Source organism: Zea mays, chromosome 4, assembly GCF_902167145.1.
Source record: "Zea mays cultivar B73 chromosome 4, Zm-B73-REFERENCE-NAM-5.0, whole genome shotgun sequence".
In the NCBI taxonomy this organism is placed as follows: Eukaryota; Viridiplantae; Streptophyta; class Magnoliopsida; order Poales; family Poaceae; genus Zea; species Zea mays.
This window is the reverse complement of record NC_050099.1, coordinates 248,049,525-248,065,078: the sequence shown is the minus strand read 5'-3', so window position 1 is coordinate 248,065,078 and position 15,554 is coordinate 248,049,525. Positions and strand designations below refer to the sequence as shown.

At 44.3% G+C, this 15,554-nt stretch overlaps 1 protein-coding gene and 1 non-coding gene across 6 annotated transcripts; both read right to left on the bottom strand.

The window, feature by feature from the left end:
• Nucleotides 1-1,947: 1,947 nt before the first annotated feature.
• TRNAS-GGA (transfer RNA serine (anticodon GGA)) lies at nucleotides 1,948-2,034 on the bottom strand. The gene has a single exon. It is a non-coding gene; the product is annotated as a tRNA-Ser (tRNA).
• A 2,537-nt stretch (nucleotides 2,035-4,571) lies between these two features.
• On the bottom strand, nucleotides 4,572-14,377 carry LOC103656040 (uncharacterized protein At4g10930). Of its 5 annotated transcripts, none has more exons than XM_020552958.2 (16): nucleotides 14,254-14,377; nucleotides 13,303-13,799; nucleotides 12,751-12,846; nucleotides 11,484-11,569; nucleotides 10,407-10,497; nucleotides 10,285-10,334; nucleotides 9,676-9,748; nucleotides 9,462-9,571; nucleotides 9,297-9,362; nucleotides 8,567-9,174; nucleotides 8,296-8,344; nucleotides 7,004-8,210; nucleotides 6,852-6,926; nucleotides 5,955-6,435; nucleotides 5,183-5,865; nucleotides 4,572-5,079 (listed from the first exon to the last, which is right to left on the bottom strand). In XM_020552958.2, exons 3-16 carry the CDS (start codon nucleotides 12,814-12,816, stop codon nucleotides 4,867-4,869), a joined length of 3,858 nt encoding a protein of 1,285 aa, XP_020408547.1. In that variant the 5' UTR covers nucleotides 12,817-12,846; nucleotides 13,303-13,799; nucleotides 14,254-14,377; the 3' UTR covers nucleotides 4,572-4,866. The 5 variants fall into 5 exon arrangements, with proteins under 5 accessions (XP_020408547.1, XP_020408548.1, XP_020408546.1 ...); XM_020552959.2 differs by having other exon boundaries at nucleotides 5,183-5,722; nucleotides 5,813-5,865; nucleotides 13,303-14,349; XM_020552957.3 differs by lacking the exon at nucleotides 13,303-13,799 and having other exon boundaries at nucleotides 14,254-14,363.
• Between the last annotated feature and the right edge of the window lie 1,177 nt (nucleotides 14,378-15,554).

Here is a 15,554-nt window from a genome sequence, read left to right as displayed (position 1 = left end):
ATTTGTTTTACCGAGGTTCGGTTCTTGCAAACCTACTCCCCGTTGAGGAGGCCACAAAGGCCGGGTCTCTTTCAACCCTTCCCTCTCTCAAACGGTCCCACGGACCGAGTGAGCTTCTCTTCTCTAATCAAAGCCGGGAACAAAACTTCCCCGCAAGGGCCACCACACAATTGGTGCCTCTTGCCTTGATTACAATGGAGTTGTGATCTCAAGAACAAGTGAGAAAGAAAAGAAGCAATCCAAGCGCAAGAGCTCAAATGAACACGGCAAATCACTCTCACTAGTCACTAGGGCTTTGTGTGGAATTGGAGAGGATTTGATCTCTTTAGTGTGTCTAGAATTGAATGCTAGAGCTCTTGTAGTAGTTGAGAAGTGGAAAACTTGGATGCAATGAATGGTGGGGTGGTTGGAGTATTTATAGCCCCAACCACCAAACTTGACCGTTGGCTGGAGGCGTCTGCTCGATGGCGCACCGGACAGTCCGGTGCACACCGGACAGTCCGGTGCCCCTGCCACGTCATCACTGCCGTTGGATTCTAGCCGTTGGAGCTTCTGACTTGTGGGCCCTCCTGGGTGTCCGGTGCACACCGGACATGCACTGTTTGATGTCCGGTGCACCGGCATGGGCGATTCTGACTTCTGCGCGCGCTGTGCGCGCATTAAATGCTCCGCAGGGAGCCGTTGGCGCCGCAGGGAGCCGTTGCTCCGCTGGCACACCGGACAGTCCGGTGCACACCGGACAGTCCGGTGAATTTTAGCGGAGTGGCTGCTGCGCGAACCCGAGGCTGGCGAGTTCAGGAGGCCGAGCTTCCTTGGAGCACCGGACATGTCCGGTGCACACCGGACAGTCCGGTGAATTATAGCGCGCCGGCTTCCGAGAAATCCCGAGAGTGAAGAGTTGGAGTCTGAGTCCCCTGGTGCACCGGACAGGTACTGTTCACTGTCCGGTGGCACACCGGACAGTCCGGTGCGCCAGACCAGGGGTGCCCTCGGTTGCCCCTTTGCTCCTTTATTGAATCCAAAACTTGGTCTTTTTATTGGCTGAGTGTGAACCTTTTTCACCTGTATAATCTATACACTTGGGCAAACTAGTTAGTCCAAAGATTTGTGTTGGGCAATTCAACCACCAAAATTATTTAGGAACTAGGTGAAAGCCTAATTCCCTTTCAGATGCTTTCTAAGCTGTTACGTTCTCTTCTGTGTTATGTGGATTTCCTTAAAACAAGGCTAGGTTTCAACTATTTTGTGGTCTCTGTTTTAACAGTGGCTTTCAAAAGTGCCCTCGAATTCATTGACTCAGGGTTGATAAGTAGGACCTGCTCGTCATAGAGTTGCACAAGGCCAAAACTACTCGGCCAAAAGAAAGGACATCAAGTGCCACCACCGGTAGAGAGAAGACGGAGCCGAAACTTGCTTGACTGCATCGACGAGCGCGCTGCGTGACATGATGGCTTTCTCAAGAAATATAAAGGCTGGAGGTAGAATTTGAGTGTCCACCTAAATTTTAAGAATTTAGTAGGTGTTTTATTTTGTTTTTTGTCTGGTGATCTATATTTAGCTACGAGCCTACGAGGGGTTGAATAGGGACGTAGAGAGTATCTTTTTTTTTAAAGTGCGGTCTGGGCTTACCACACGTTCGAATATTATGGGAATCAGGAAGTAAGTAAATATTGGACTGCCAACTGCTTCCGAAACTTTTACGTCCTGTTTGATTATTGAAATTGAATTACATTCTAAGGCTCTTAATTCGTATTTTCCCGTTCACCTAGCAGAAATAGATTAACCCTAGGATACTTTTTTTCTTTTTTGTTATTTCCTCGATGTGTATTTTACATACCACAGTAATTTGCTATAGAGAATTTCTATTAATTAAAGGTATTATTGTTGGAATAAATTGTTATTTAATTTGATACATTGTGATCGCTAACATTGATGAATTAAGAGAAACGGAAAGAGAGGGATTCAAACCCTCGGTAAACAGAAGTCTACATAGCAGTTCCAATGCTACGCCTTGAACCGCTCGGCCATCTCTCCTACATAATCTTATTATGGAAAATAAACTGAGTGAATAGCGAGTTTTCGTATTCCTGCAGTACAGGTACATCCACAACGGCTCGGGAATTCCATGGCTCTATTGGATTGGATGGAAAAATTACCCTGACGTTTCTCTACCGCCCGTTGCGTCATCCCTCCACGGGCTCTCACGTACACCTTCTTGACCGCGCGCCGCCACTCCACTACCATATCCCGGAGATTGACCCCTCCCCGAGACTGCCCCCCTCCACCTCGCGTGCCTCGCAGACGGGCGACCTCGCATCGCGGGCTTGGTGCTCGACCGTGGCTCGAGTTTCGCTTCGACATCATCCCGAACAGCTTGAGAACGCCATCCTCCATCTCATCACAGTATAATACACATTTATTCATAAGTTATCGTGATATTATATGATTCCGTTGCAACGCACGGGCACTGACCTAGTAAATTATTAATTAGAATAGGGTCAACTAAATACTAGCTGGCTAGCTATTAACTAGAGTTATTGAAAACCTTTAGCTAATAGGTTAGTTCAACTACTACTTTTTCATAGTGTTCTCGAGTTGAGTGGTGGGTGATCGAGAACCGCGGCGAAAGAGGAGGAGGCAACACTGACCATCTTTCTGCCAATTTTTTAGCTGGTTTTAGCTGCTCCAACCTAGTTAATGAACTAACTGTTAGTTGGGATCCAGCTACCAATTATTTGATGTTTTACCTTGGCTATTTGAAAGTGCTACAGCTAATTTTAGCAACTAGAGGTTTCAAACACACCTTTTTATGTGTGCTATCTATATGTCATAGCCCTTTGTGTCCCACCCCTAATCCCGCACACTGTAAAAGCTAGCTATTACGTAAAGCTGGTGGAATAATCGATATGTGCAAGATTCAAGGTGTGCGTGCGGCCGATCGAGAAGACGGTGCAAAAGAGACGGAAGCGCATTCTTTTGGAAAAAAACCAAAAGTTCTTACTCCATTTTTTGTATTATATAAAAAAGAGAGAGAAATAAGGCGTGCTTTTGGTCGGTGGAAAAAGGAAATCCCGTGCGGCTGCGGCATGCATGCGCAGTGCGTCTTGTTTTGCCCTTCGGCAAATGGCAGCAACGGTGCCGGCCTGCCTGGTGCCTCTTGCTTTTGCTTGTATAAAAGAAACATATCTGGTGCACATGGATGTTTAGTGCACATGATGCACATATTAAATCATCACCACTCATCTTAGATCTAACGTCTCTGGCCACTTGGTATATTTTGCTAAGAACACCCTCTAATATGGTGGGGTGTAGTGGTGGAAGGTGTTATTTGTAAATTACAATGATCAATCAGAGACGTTAGATCTGAGATGGATAATGTTGATTTAATATGTGCACCATGTGCACTAAACTTTCATATGCACCAGATATGTCCTCTGTATAAAAAAAAGGCTCGCCTTCCAGAAGCATGATTCATATTCATGTTTTTAACGCGGTGGTGGTACTACCACACGAGTCACGCCATGCGAATCGGACATTCCTCAGGGTGCTACGCGTAACAAACGGAAAAATTTTAAAAATATCCCAACAGTCTGCCTTCACATTCTGTGTGTCCCTCACTTCCCATTTATTTTTCTCAGAAAAAACACACACACACACACTGCATGCGAGCTCTGAGCCGGTGCGTGGGGGTGGGCCCACCACGATACTGCCGTTGCACGTGGCGCGCCCGTGGGAGTAGGCCTGTAGAGGCTGCCGGCCGGGCCTCGGGACGTATACCGAATACCGATGCCGTTTTTGCGTCTAGGCCCCTGGCGTGGCAACCACCACCATTCTGTCGGGGCGGGAAGCGGACGCCAGTGGCGCGCGGGCCCGGCTGTCAGCGTGTCGTGGTGGCCGCCGCGTCGTCCAGACACCGGAGCCTGGGATTCTCTGCGCGGGGACAGTGCCACGGCCCGGGATCTGCGCTGGCGAGATGACGTTCGAGGGAGCGGTGTGCTGTGTGACCGTGACCGACTGACCGTGTGATGTGACCGACCGCAGTGGCATGGCAGCAGCAGCGCATGTGCACGGAGCAGTGAACGAATTGATTTGGACTGTCTATGAGAACAAACGGAACGAGCGGCACTGGCCTGCACTCGGTAACGGAACGGAAACGACACCTGCTACTCGGGTGCGCCGGGCGACTAGTCTTTTTATTTATTGAGCCAATTGACTGGTCTGTTAGTGATTTTGCCGATATTATACATTTTTTTTTGTCAGTGGTTTTGCTGCCACATTAAGACAAGTGTTTTTCATGTGATAAACTATAAGAGATAGCGTAATAACATAATGTGGTTGACAGGTAAAATCCCAACATGTTCAATGTTGTCGATAACCAATTTGGATGCACCGTGACTAGTGTTCTCGCTGAAAAATACAGATACACGCCATACACAACACCACCGTCAAAGCATTATATGTCGCACTTGAAGCAAAGGTTCAATGTCCCTTGTTCTGATAGCGAGTCTGTATATCATATAGTATAAAAACTATAGAATGGGTGATAACTGTTCAGTCGTGGAGCATGCTCATGAGATACCGCTAAGTTGCCACCTTATTTTGCTACCTATCTGAAACACAACATGCTAAGATTACTGAGTAACCTTGATGTTGTGGGACAGATTCAAGCAAAACTTCTTCAATTTCACCTGAAGCACTTGTTCATCATGTCAAAATGCATAAGCAGATGTATTTACGGGAAGGGTGGCCTGTACACGGTTGACCATGTGATCCGCACACCCAGTCATTTACATGGATTGCTTGCTTCCAGCATGAGGAAACAATGGCAGCTATTGTGAACACATTTTACAAATCCGGTAAAGGGTCTCAACTGATCTTCTGCTGAGATGCCTCGACGTACTGCAGCGCGAGCTTCCTCACCTTGTCACCCTCCTTGATCAAAAAGTTTGCATTTTTGGCGTCGCGGTGGAAGCTCATTACCTTGTCAGTTGTTTTCGCGACAGCCCACTTATATTGATCGACCGTGATCACGGCACTCTTGCAAAGTGGCCTGATCTGCTCTTTCACGAACATTTCAACCTACATACATGACACATAGAAAGAAAGAAACACGTGTCAAAGTTGAAAATTTGGTGACGCCTACAGAAAGAAAAACTGTTGTTGATCAAACAAGTGGGGGTACCTTCTTATATGTCGAGTTTGAGGCATCTGACGTATTTTTACCGGCTTGATCACGCGGCCTTTTCTTCGGATCATCTCCACCTTCAGCTGCACGGTTTGGTTTGTCTCCTTTCGGGTCTTTGCTGCTTGTTGATGGTTTGTCACTGCAGGATTTCTCTTTAGTGAGCTCTGAGTTCTTTGGTTTGCTGATCACTTCACTGTCTCTTGTCAAATCATCCTCGTGAGATTGATTAGGTAAACCGATTGCTGCCTTTTCTATCTCTCTCGAAGCCTCCACATGCCCAGTAATTTTATCGGGCATGTTGCAATCAACTGAAATTTCTATAACAGGTCCATTTGATTTTTCATGCTTCTCACTGCACCTATCGCCTTCAGTCAGGTTTGCGGCATTTGTTTTGTTTGCTGCAACGTCCTCAGTGTCTCCCTTGCCTATCAACTTATGTTGCCCTTCATTATTAGGTTGTTTGGTTTTGTTTGTTGCAACGTTATCAATTTCAACCTTGCCTGTCAACTTTTGTTGCTCCTCAGAATTAGGTTCTGGCTGCTCACACATAATGGTGTCAAGGCTTTGACAGTTTGCAGCATCAAGATCAGTAGGCAAAGATGAATTTCCATCTTTCAGTAAGGATACATCCTCAGGATTTGACTGTAAGTTTTTGCCAGGTTCCTCTAGCCTGGATTCTCCTGTGTTAGTCAACAGAATATCTTTCAGAATTAATAATTCTTTTGTGAAAACTTAGGACAATTAGAAACTGCCGTGGATTCAGAGTTACCTTCAACCGCCGTGTTCCCTCTCTCAGGACTGTTAGGAGGGGAATCAAAAAGGCCCGCTTTCCTTAGTGCGTCTTCTGCACTGTTGAAGCTAACAGTATCCTTGTGCACAATATGTTCTGGGGCAGTATCATCCTCTAGTTCATTCTTTTGATTGGAGATAGCTGCTCTGTTTAGATCCTCTTCCATATCACTGCCACTAACATTGGTACCCTCAGATGTAGCTTCCTGTGATATCTGATCACTGCCTGATTCAGTCCTTTTGGTTAGAGTTGAAGTGTCATTATCAGATTTTGCCTTGGCATGCTGGCGAGTAGCCTGAGAGCAAAGATTCACATAAATTGATTTGCTATTTGACCTTTCATAAATACCCTTTTCTACATTGACAGCATCAGCAATGGCCAATTCAGTATCTGCACATCTGCGAATGACATCCAAATTTGCTTTCTGCAAATAATGCTCAGCAATTCGGTGAAATTGTGCCTGAGATACATAAGTCTGATTAATAACACAAACACTTGACTTAAAAATAATACAAGCACACATACGCTTAGAGCAGTTATTGGCTGTTGTGCACTTGTGCTCCAGGTTTCCTTAAGTTGATATTGAAAAATAGTGGCGATAAACTCATGTTTGGAAGAATCAGTTAAAAGTTCAGTGAAATCTATAATCCAATGGTTAATCCTTCTCTATTTCCTCTCTAATTAATAATAACTAAACCATTTTTCTGTTATTTGAAAAGTAAAAATATCCAATTCAGCAACAAGGTGTAGAAAAGAACAGCTAACCAAACTTTTGAAACAATATTGAACAGCTGTTTGACTTTGACAAAACAAAATTATCTTGAAAGATACGACAATGCCAAACATATACAGACAAAAATCTCTATATATAATTACCTGTCTAACTGATACCGGAACCTTTTTGTTGCTGCCAGCTGCCAGCTGCGGCCTCATATCAACCGGAAGTTGTGCCTAAGAAAACCAAGTACATGAGTATTTGTAGGGTTGTAAATGAACTTTAGAAACATATTTAAAAAATTGGCACATACCAGTAGAGGGAAGTTTCCCTTAAGAGCATCATTGCCTCCAGTTTGATCTTTATTTGTAATAGAACTGGCATTTTTTCTTGCCAGGATCTCAAGAGCCCATTTTCTTTTGTCCTGCTTGATATCACCAGAGGATTGGTTTCTCTTGTCCTGGGAGGGCTGGCTATTTCTATTTTCTCTTCTGCTAGGTGCCTCTTTATTCAGAATTGAATAGCTTGATGCTTTCCCAGTGCTGCTGGGTGAACTGATTTTCATTGTCTCGTTGCCTCCTGCAGGTATGCTAGACGATTTGTTACAACTAGCTTTAATTTGGCTACTTTTTTCTAATGGCGCACATCCTGCAAGGGCAGAGAGAGGCCTAATATCATCCTTCCTGGGAACAACTGATGCATCAGCTAAATACAACCTAGACAAAATGGAACTGTTGTTGTTCTCTTCCCTTTTCCCCTTAGCACTTTCCTTGTCCATTTCAGAGGATTTCTTTAGTAGCTGAAGTACTGATTGCAATGTCTCAATCTTTTCAGGATTTATTCCTGGGGAGCAACGGTATTTCCAGAATTCAACTTCCCAATCACGATGCCAATCGCTTCTTCTTCTTCCTGTAGATGTTCCATACAACTTTTTGGTCAAATTCTCACGTTTCTTGCCCTTCTGAAGCAATGACCTCCTTGTTCTTATTAATTGATTGGTGTTAGTACTTTTGGCTGGTCCATCCACTGATTTCCCTATAGCTGCCCGGAACGCAGTCAACAGTTTTTCATCAAAAGATTCATCCTTCTCAAGTATATTTGTGCCTGTATCTCTAACTACTTCCTTAATCTCTTTCTGTAGCTTTTGAACCAAGGCAGATGATTCTTTTCCTTCTTCCTTTCGGAAGATCTTTTTCACTCTAGGACCAGGCTTATCTCCTGCTCTTCTTCCTACAGGTTTAGCCAGCTCTCTACCAGGATCCCTTCTGTAAACCTCACCGTCAACAATGCTCATTATATCAGGAATGGATTTCTGTTGTGCAACAGACTCTGACATAATGTCGTCGGTAATAGCTTTTGCAGGACTAGTAGTATGACTATGTATTGAAGAAAAATCAAAGTTTCCGATTACATTAATGTCCTCTTGCACTTCCAGTTTTGCTTTCTTCGCAGGATGGATCATTTCATTTCCAGATTCAATGTGTTCTTCTTTCCTGTCATCGCTACTATGCTCATCATGCCTGAAAAAACAAATAAAAAGGTTACCCAAATGATATGGACAAGTGACATGAAACAAGTGAGATCTAAGTTCCCAAAGATTTTCACCTAAGTGGCAACTGTAGGTTTTGTGCAGTTTTCATCTGATGAACTGCATCTGTATAAACACATGAACATTAGTGAATCTTACCAGCAGCATTGATAGAAGAGAATATGTATTCTAGGTGCATAATACAATGAGCATAAGTTTGGCCCTATAACAAACTGCAGCATAAGAAAACTTGATTGCAATAGCCATCTAATGCAAATGACCACAACATAAGAGAATATGTATTCTGATTGCAATAGCTATCTGATTATGCAAACGACCATATCATACCTGATGAGGCAGGTTGTGGAGATTTGATTACAGAAGATAATTCATTATTGCTTTGCTGCGCTGCATTCTCCTCTCCAGTACTTTTAGCCTCCTTGCTGTTATCTACTACTGGACAAGATGACACAAGCTTTGGCACTTCCAACCGTTCAGTTGACATGTTATCCTGCTCTGAGCTAAATATGGTTGTTGCTGGCTCACGTATTGGTGAAAATTGTAGTGATGTTTCTGTAGGCTCAGAACAAAGAGTGTGGACAACATTTATTTCAGAAGGTTTATTCTGGGATCTACTGACAATATCTGTGTTCCTCAAGGAACTAGCATCTGCAACAAGGACATCTTTTGAATGGCTTGGGTATGGACTGCAGTTAAATGTTTCATGTGCTGTCTCAAGTCCTAGTGAAGCTTCTGATAGACCACCCCTAGTTTCAGAATGTGCACCCACCATTGATACAACAAGGGCAGTTTCTCCCTCATCAGCAACAGATACTGACACCCTCCCAGAAAATGATGCGTTGGTACATGTCCTATCAGAACCAATCACACAGTCCTCACCAAGGTTTTGCTTCAAGATTACATTTGCCTCATATTCCACTTCGTTAAACTTGCATCTATAAATGGAATTGATAATTTGGTATCATAAGAGTTCGAGCAAGTTCAGCATGATTACTGATTACTACTTGCAGTTTTTTTGGAAAGGGTGATTCAAGAGAGTCAGAAGATATCACATTACCTTGGGCAGAGCCATGAACTGTCAGATGCCATTGTTGCATTGAACGCCACACAAATAGCATGGTACCTGACTCAGCGTTAAGGAACAACAAAATTAGAAGACAAATATGGTTGGTTCCTAAGTCCCAATTAATAATTCCATAAAGATTAACACAACAGCAAGTACCATTTATCACAGGAATCACAAGCAATAGATGTATCTAAAGTTGAATCATCCTCAGCTGCCACAAGTCCATTCCGAATCTTGCAATCACCATCATCCAAACAAACTACGGCCTGGAAAATGCAATAAAACAGAGCAAGCCACACAATCAACTTTGTGGGACAGAGGAGTATGATTGTTTGGAAAGAGATGATGAGTGTTATCTGAGTATTGTTACTTCTGCATCAATATAGTATGACGGGAAGGAAAGTGTGCTGCTTTCCTCTTGCCCATACCAATCATCATCACAGCTGCATAACGAGAAGCATGAATACTTGGTTCAAAGCAAGGAAAAACATAATAGAAGTCATGAGTGACATGGTTTTACTTTTATTTATGAGAGCATTGGTTGGAAAAACATATGATTGGAGGAATCATAAATAAGAAATATACAATCAAATCATTATGGAAAAATAATATGGCATGAATTCCTATGAAAATGGTGTGCATCTGCACATGCATCCCGGTATATCATAAAAAATCCTGCTTCACATGAAAGGTGACTCAAATATCACTTTTTATTACTTTGCTCGAAATGAAATCAAGGGCAACCTTTCGCTGGTATTGTGATTCACAATTTTCAAACCAATCCTTTATTTTTATTGATATTCAAAACACAACATCCTGAGACATAAGGCAAAACATATGATAGAAATAGGCTTCCTAAGAACTTAGGAGGAAACAAGGGGAGCACAGAATATATAACAAAAAAACAATTAAGGATACTAGTGTCAAACTAACATGTGTGCATGCCAGAGGTTAAAAAAATGCTGCTATTGGCCTATACCTGGTTAAAGAGTATTCATCTTCGTCAGTAGCTCCAATCGTACCATATACCTTAACCATATAACACGTATTATGAGAACTCAGCCAGGGAAAGATTGACAATAAAATATATTTGCTACTTACTGGAGTGCATGTTATGTGTTGGAATTCACTTTTGCAAAGGGGGCACCGATTTGTGATGGCGGCCCAGTTGTCAATACATGTATAGCAAAACCTGGCATTTGGAATTCAGATATCTATGTATCAAATTACAGTTTATGAAGGGCAAAGAAAAACCCAGTACCAGAGGCTCCCACATGAGTGGGGTCTAGAAAAGGGATAAACCAAAACAAATCTTCCCCCGCAAATACGGAGAAATTGCTTCGAACCCGCGACCTAATGACTGGGACTCAGTGAGACAGCTCTCACCACTGCATAGGCCTGCCCTTCAACGTTACAGATTATAAAGGGATTTTCATAAATTTCGGAAACCAATTGCTTCATTACAAATTATATAGTGTTTTGGTTTTTCTAGAAACATTACTTCTACTATGTATCTAGCCATAGTGTATATCTAAGTGCATAGCAAAAGCTATGTATCGTGTTTTGGCTTTTCTAGATACATTAATTCTACTATGTATCTAGACATAGTGTATATCTAAGTGCATAACAAAAGTTTTGTGTCTAGAAAAGCCAGAACATCTTATAAATTGGAGAAAATACTATATTGGTACTTATGCTAATGCAAGCATTTTTTTAAACTTCTCATATGCTACATAAATTAAGTGCCAAGAGAATAGAATGAGTGATTACTAATCCAAAATAAGAGCATGCAACTCTAGCAGACAGGAACATCATTGGAACTGGCAGTGGATAATAGCCACAGACAGCACATGATCAAATGATAATGACAAGCTTAGCTTAGTATCATGACTACAAATTTCAGTTTGAATACTGATCTCCCCAAAAATATACTCCCTTTGTCCCAAAATATAAGTCATTCCAAGATTCTGGGAGAGTCAAAGTGTTTTCAAGTTTGACCAATTTTATACAATGAAGTAAAACTTCGACTCTCCAAAAATCTTGGAATGACTTATATTTTAGGACGGAGGGAGTATATTCCAAGTCCCCAAGTAGTTAAACAATGTTGATCCTAAAAAAACTTAATGCAATATGTACTATCAAATTCTAGAAACTACAAATATGCAATCGAAAACCTACCAGTGTGAGCAACAATCCAAAACTCCTCTGTCGATGACGATGTCTCTACAAATGCCACAACTCTCATTCTCCAATGGAATTTTTTCCTGCAAAATAAACACTTAGATGGACCATATTATAGGACAAACATAATTGTGCAAGCTAACATGGACTGAAGTCTACTTAGCAGTATTACAGCACTTACTGGAGTATGCTATTCTTACCAAGTTAGTAGCAGTACATTTCTTTCATGTCTGAATAATATGCATCTACTTAAAACATGGTCACACACTACACACTTTGATCCCAGAAGAAGCAAGGTTGGAAAGCAACATCTGTGACGTATAAGTGGCAGAGCTCTGAGTCTGTCAAGACAAGCGCATAAAGCAATCCACTCTTATTTGTAATTTGGAATATAGATAGGAAATGTTTTTTCATTTATTGAGTTCAAAATTATCTTAGGTCATATTTACAAGTTACAACCATTATCACATGGTGTTCTTTAGGTCCTAGACTCCTAGGCAACTGATAACTCCAGCAAAAAGATTTCCAACCTAAGCGGAAATAAATGCCTAGTAAACATATCCACTACAGAGAGATATTAGTTCGACCATAATACTTGGCACTCCATATTAATGGTAAGAACACTTAAGATTATGAAAAAATGCAAGATGCAATATAAATAAAACTATATTTCATTTCACTTTGTGACACTGATTCTAACAATCTAGCTTCAACCAGAATAGAAAATGGATGGGGACTGGGGAGTGACTGAAGAGGGACAGAGTGACAGACTGAGGGGTTGCAGAAAGGTGGTGAAATGTGCAGAAAATGGAATTCCCATGTATAACAAAGGGATTGTTGTTAGTGTGGCTTTTCATGCCTCCAACCCCCCATCAAATGTGGAAATGTCCAAATAACTCAAAAAAAAAACAATGCAGTTTGATGTAGGCATTGCTTATTCATGCTATAGCAAGTTAACAACACAACTAGTAGCCAATGTGGTGTACTGACACAGTGACACCATTCCATACCCTGCAAGCAATCATGACCTACTCTATATAACAAATGAATCATGGTCTGATTGAACAACAAAATATATACATGCTCCAAACATAGGGAAGAACGATAGCATCTTAGCTTCATAGTTCATTTCTCACTGAGCAACTCGAATAGCAATACCAGCAGCCACTAGCATGACAACCGAAAAGGAAATTCAGCAACAGCAAAGCATTATCACTCCACTAGTTCACTAAGCACAAGTAAAAGCTTTGAAGGCGCACAATACCAGGTCTTCCATCTGTCCCAGAGTTTTGCTCGACTCTCCATCAATGTCCATCTCCCACGGGAACATCCTGGTTGAGCTTTGGTGTGGCAAATGAGGCTACAAGCACAATCCAAAATCAGCAAGTATCCAGGAGCACGGAGGGCTGAAGAACATGATTGTGTCCAAGAATCAGATCAAACACCTAATAATTCCTTGTCACTCGATCTAATGTAATACCCATATGAACTGGACAGTATATTCTTGTTTCAGCTTGAGGATTTTTTGTGACATTATCTCTCCTATCTCGTGCTGGACAACATTCCTTATCAATATGAATTCACCCTTTTATCACATTTGCTTTCATTTGTGTACCGTTTTCTGACCCCAAAACCTACCTGACCCCCATAATGTACCCAAAAGGCCAAAATGACCAAGCATCATCCGAAGTTTGTAAAAGTTAAGTGCCAAAAGAACACTGCAGAAACAGTGAACAAATAGGGAGGAATTGTTTTTGCTACCTATGGAGAAGTAGTATCACATGAAGGAGGAGAAAGATGAGAAGCCGATCCTCACCCAGTACGCAACTCGCCGGCAAGCACGTCAGAGGGGGTGCTGGGGGTGGACGGGGACCGCGGAGGCGCGCTCACTTTCGTGTGCCTGTGCGGCTGTACTTGTGCCGCTGTGCGCCATGCAGCCGTATGCTGTTGCAGCAACGCAGAGATGTCAGGAGCGGCTACGGAGGCGGCTGGCCGCCTGGCCACGGGGAGCCGGCGAGCCGGCGCCGTCCAGCCGCCCTGGCGGCGACCCCTCCTCGATTTGGCGCCGCGCCTTCCCCACTGGCCCTCTCCTGGATGTGGCCGAGCCACTGCCTGAGCGCTGAAGTGGCCGCGCCGCTGCTTGGTTTGGTCGGAGAGCGTCGCTAGGGTCCGATTTTCGCTGGCGCTGCTGTTGATTCGGCGAGCGTCGGGTCGCTTGATGCTTAGCCCACGCCTAGAGCGACATGGATTGTGATGCCGCAGGGAGTTGACAGCGTCGGCGACTCGGCGACCTAGCGACGCCGTCGTTCATGGCTTCCTCCGACAAAAGGGAAATAAAAAGTAAAGAGCAGTTCATTGTTGGGCCATATCATCTCGATCGAACGAACGCTCGGCCCAGCCCGAAATTGAGGGCGTCATGGTCTTGTTGGTTGCCATGCCGATCTCACTTGTTAAGTATTGCTTGTTCCAACGAAGAAGGGGAAGGACGAAGAACACTGCCGGCCCTATTTCTAGCAACGGGCCAAATTGACCATCAGGAATGAAGGAGAAGCAGTGTTGGCGTGTTCGAGCTGGTGGTGCCAGGATAAATCGGGAGGAAGTGGTGGCATTCTTTGGTGTTAGGGATGGGGACCAGCAAGACCAGATTAGCTACAGTTGGCAGCAGCGCTACCCGGTGAGGCAGGCTGTGTGTCTGCGGCGTCCGGCCAAGGCGCGCCGACTACGACTACGGCGGCGCAGCCACCGCGCAAGAAGAAGAGGACTATACCTGGTACTGGTAATTCACGCAACGCAAGTATCGAGGAGGGGAGGCAGACGCGGCGCGGTCGCGGAGGAACTCATCAGGTTAGGTAGGTTCGGGGTGATTCTGATGCGGCTGTAGGAGTGGACACAGGAAAAGCATCAACAGAGGCAGCCTCGGCTGGCAGACTGATGGGCCGACGTGCCAGGAAGCCCAGTTCCTGGATTTCGGGTGCCGAATGGATCCGCTAAGGGCCCAACCGTGTAATTGATAAAAGCATTAGTCGTTGTAAAAGATGGATCAGTTTTGGGCAAGAATAACCAATACCCGAACTCCACTCTGTCTTCTTCTTCTTCGTCTCGCGTCCATTCAGCGTTCCTTCCCTGAAGGCGCTGACAGTAGGAGGAGGGTGGAGATTAGAACCAGAAGATCTTCTTTTCGTTTTTTCTCACTCTCTGGCTTAGATCCGTAGATATGAAGACTGGAATGGCTATCCGCTTGCACTGGAACACTCCAGAACCTCCCACACCTCCCACGCATCTTGTTGCCTCGTTCTGATCTGATCCGACGATGCAGATGTACCTATTTTGCTTGGAAACCGACACAGTTTAGAATAAAAAAATAAATTGGTTTGATTGGTTGTTGGTCCCGCCCTCGCCTGGTTATAGATGTACATTTGGGTTGTGTCTAACAGACCGGAAAAAAACACACAATTCTAGGCACGGCCTAGGCTCAACCCAACCTATTTGTGGGCCCGGGCCGGTTTAGACAATGTATGAGTCGTGTCTGGCCTCACACGACACAAGACACACTAAAGCCCACTAAACTTAAAAACCCTAAGACTCCTATTCGCCCGACCGTACGTCGGGCGCCACCATCCAACGGCCACCAGCCACCAGCGACCGACCGACCGTACACTCCTAATACGGTCTCCTAAAGCGGCTGCCGGTTGGCAGTGGCACCCACCCATTTGGTCATTTCCCCAAACGACCAAGTCACCAAACCCTAAACCTAACCACACGGCGGCCGACACCCGATCTCCTCTTGTTCTCGCGCCGCCGCGCCGCCTCCCCAGCCGGCCAGGTACCATCGTCCATCGGTCCTTCTACCTCCCAGGCGGCCAGTAATCTCCTCCCCTCCCCTCCCGTTCTCACATTCCAGTTCCCCGCGTCCAGTCCCCTCCCTAGTCGGCTTTCCTCTCCCGTTCCCGGTGCGGCGACGGCTCTTCCCGGTGCGGGCGGCCACGACGCATTTTCGGTTAGTCGGCCACGTTCCATTTCCTTCTCGGCTAGTCAGCCACGGCGCGGACGGACAGTCCACCTCCTGTT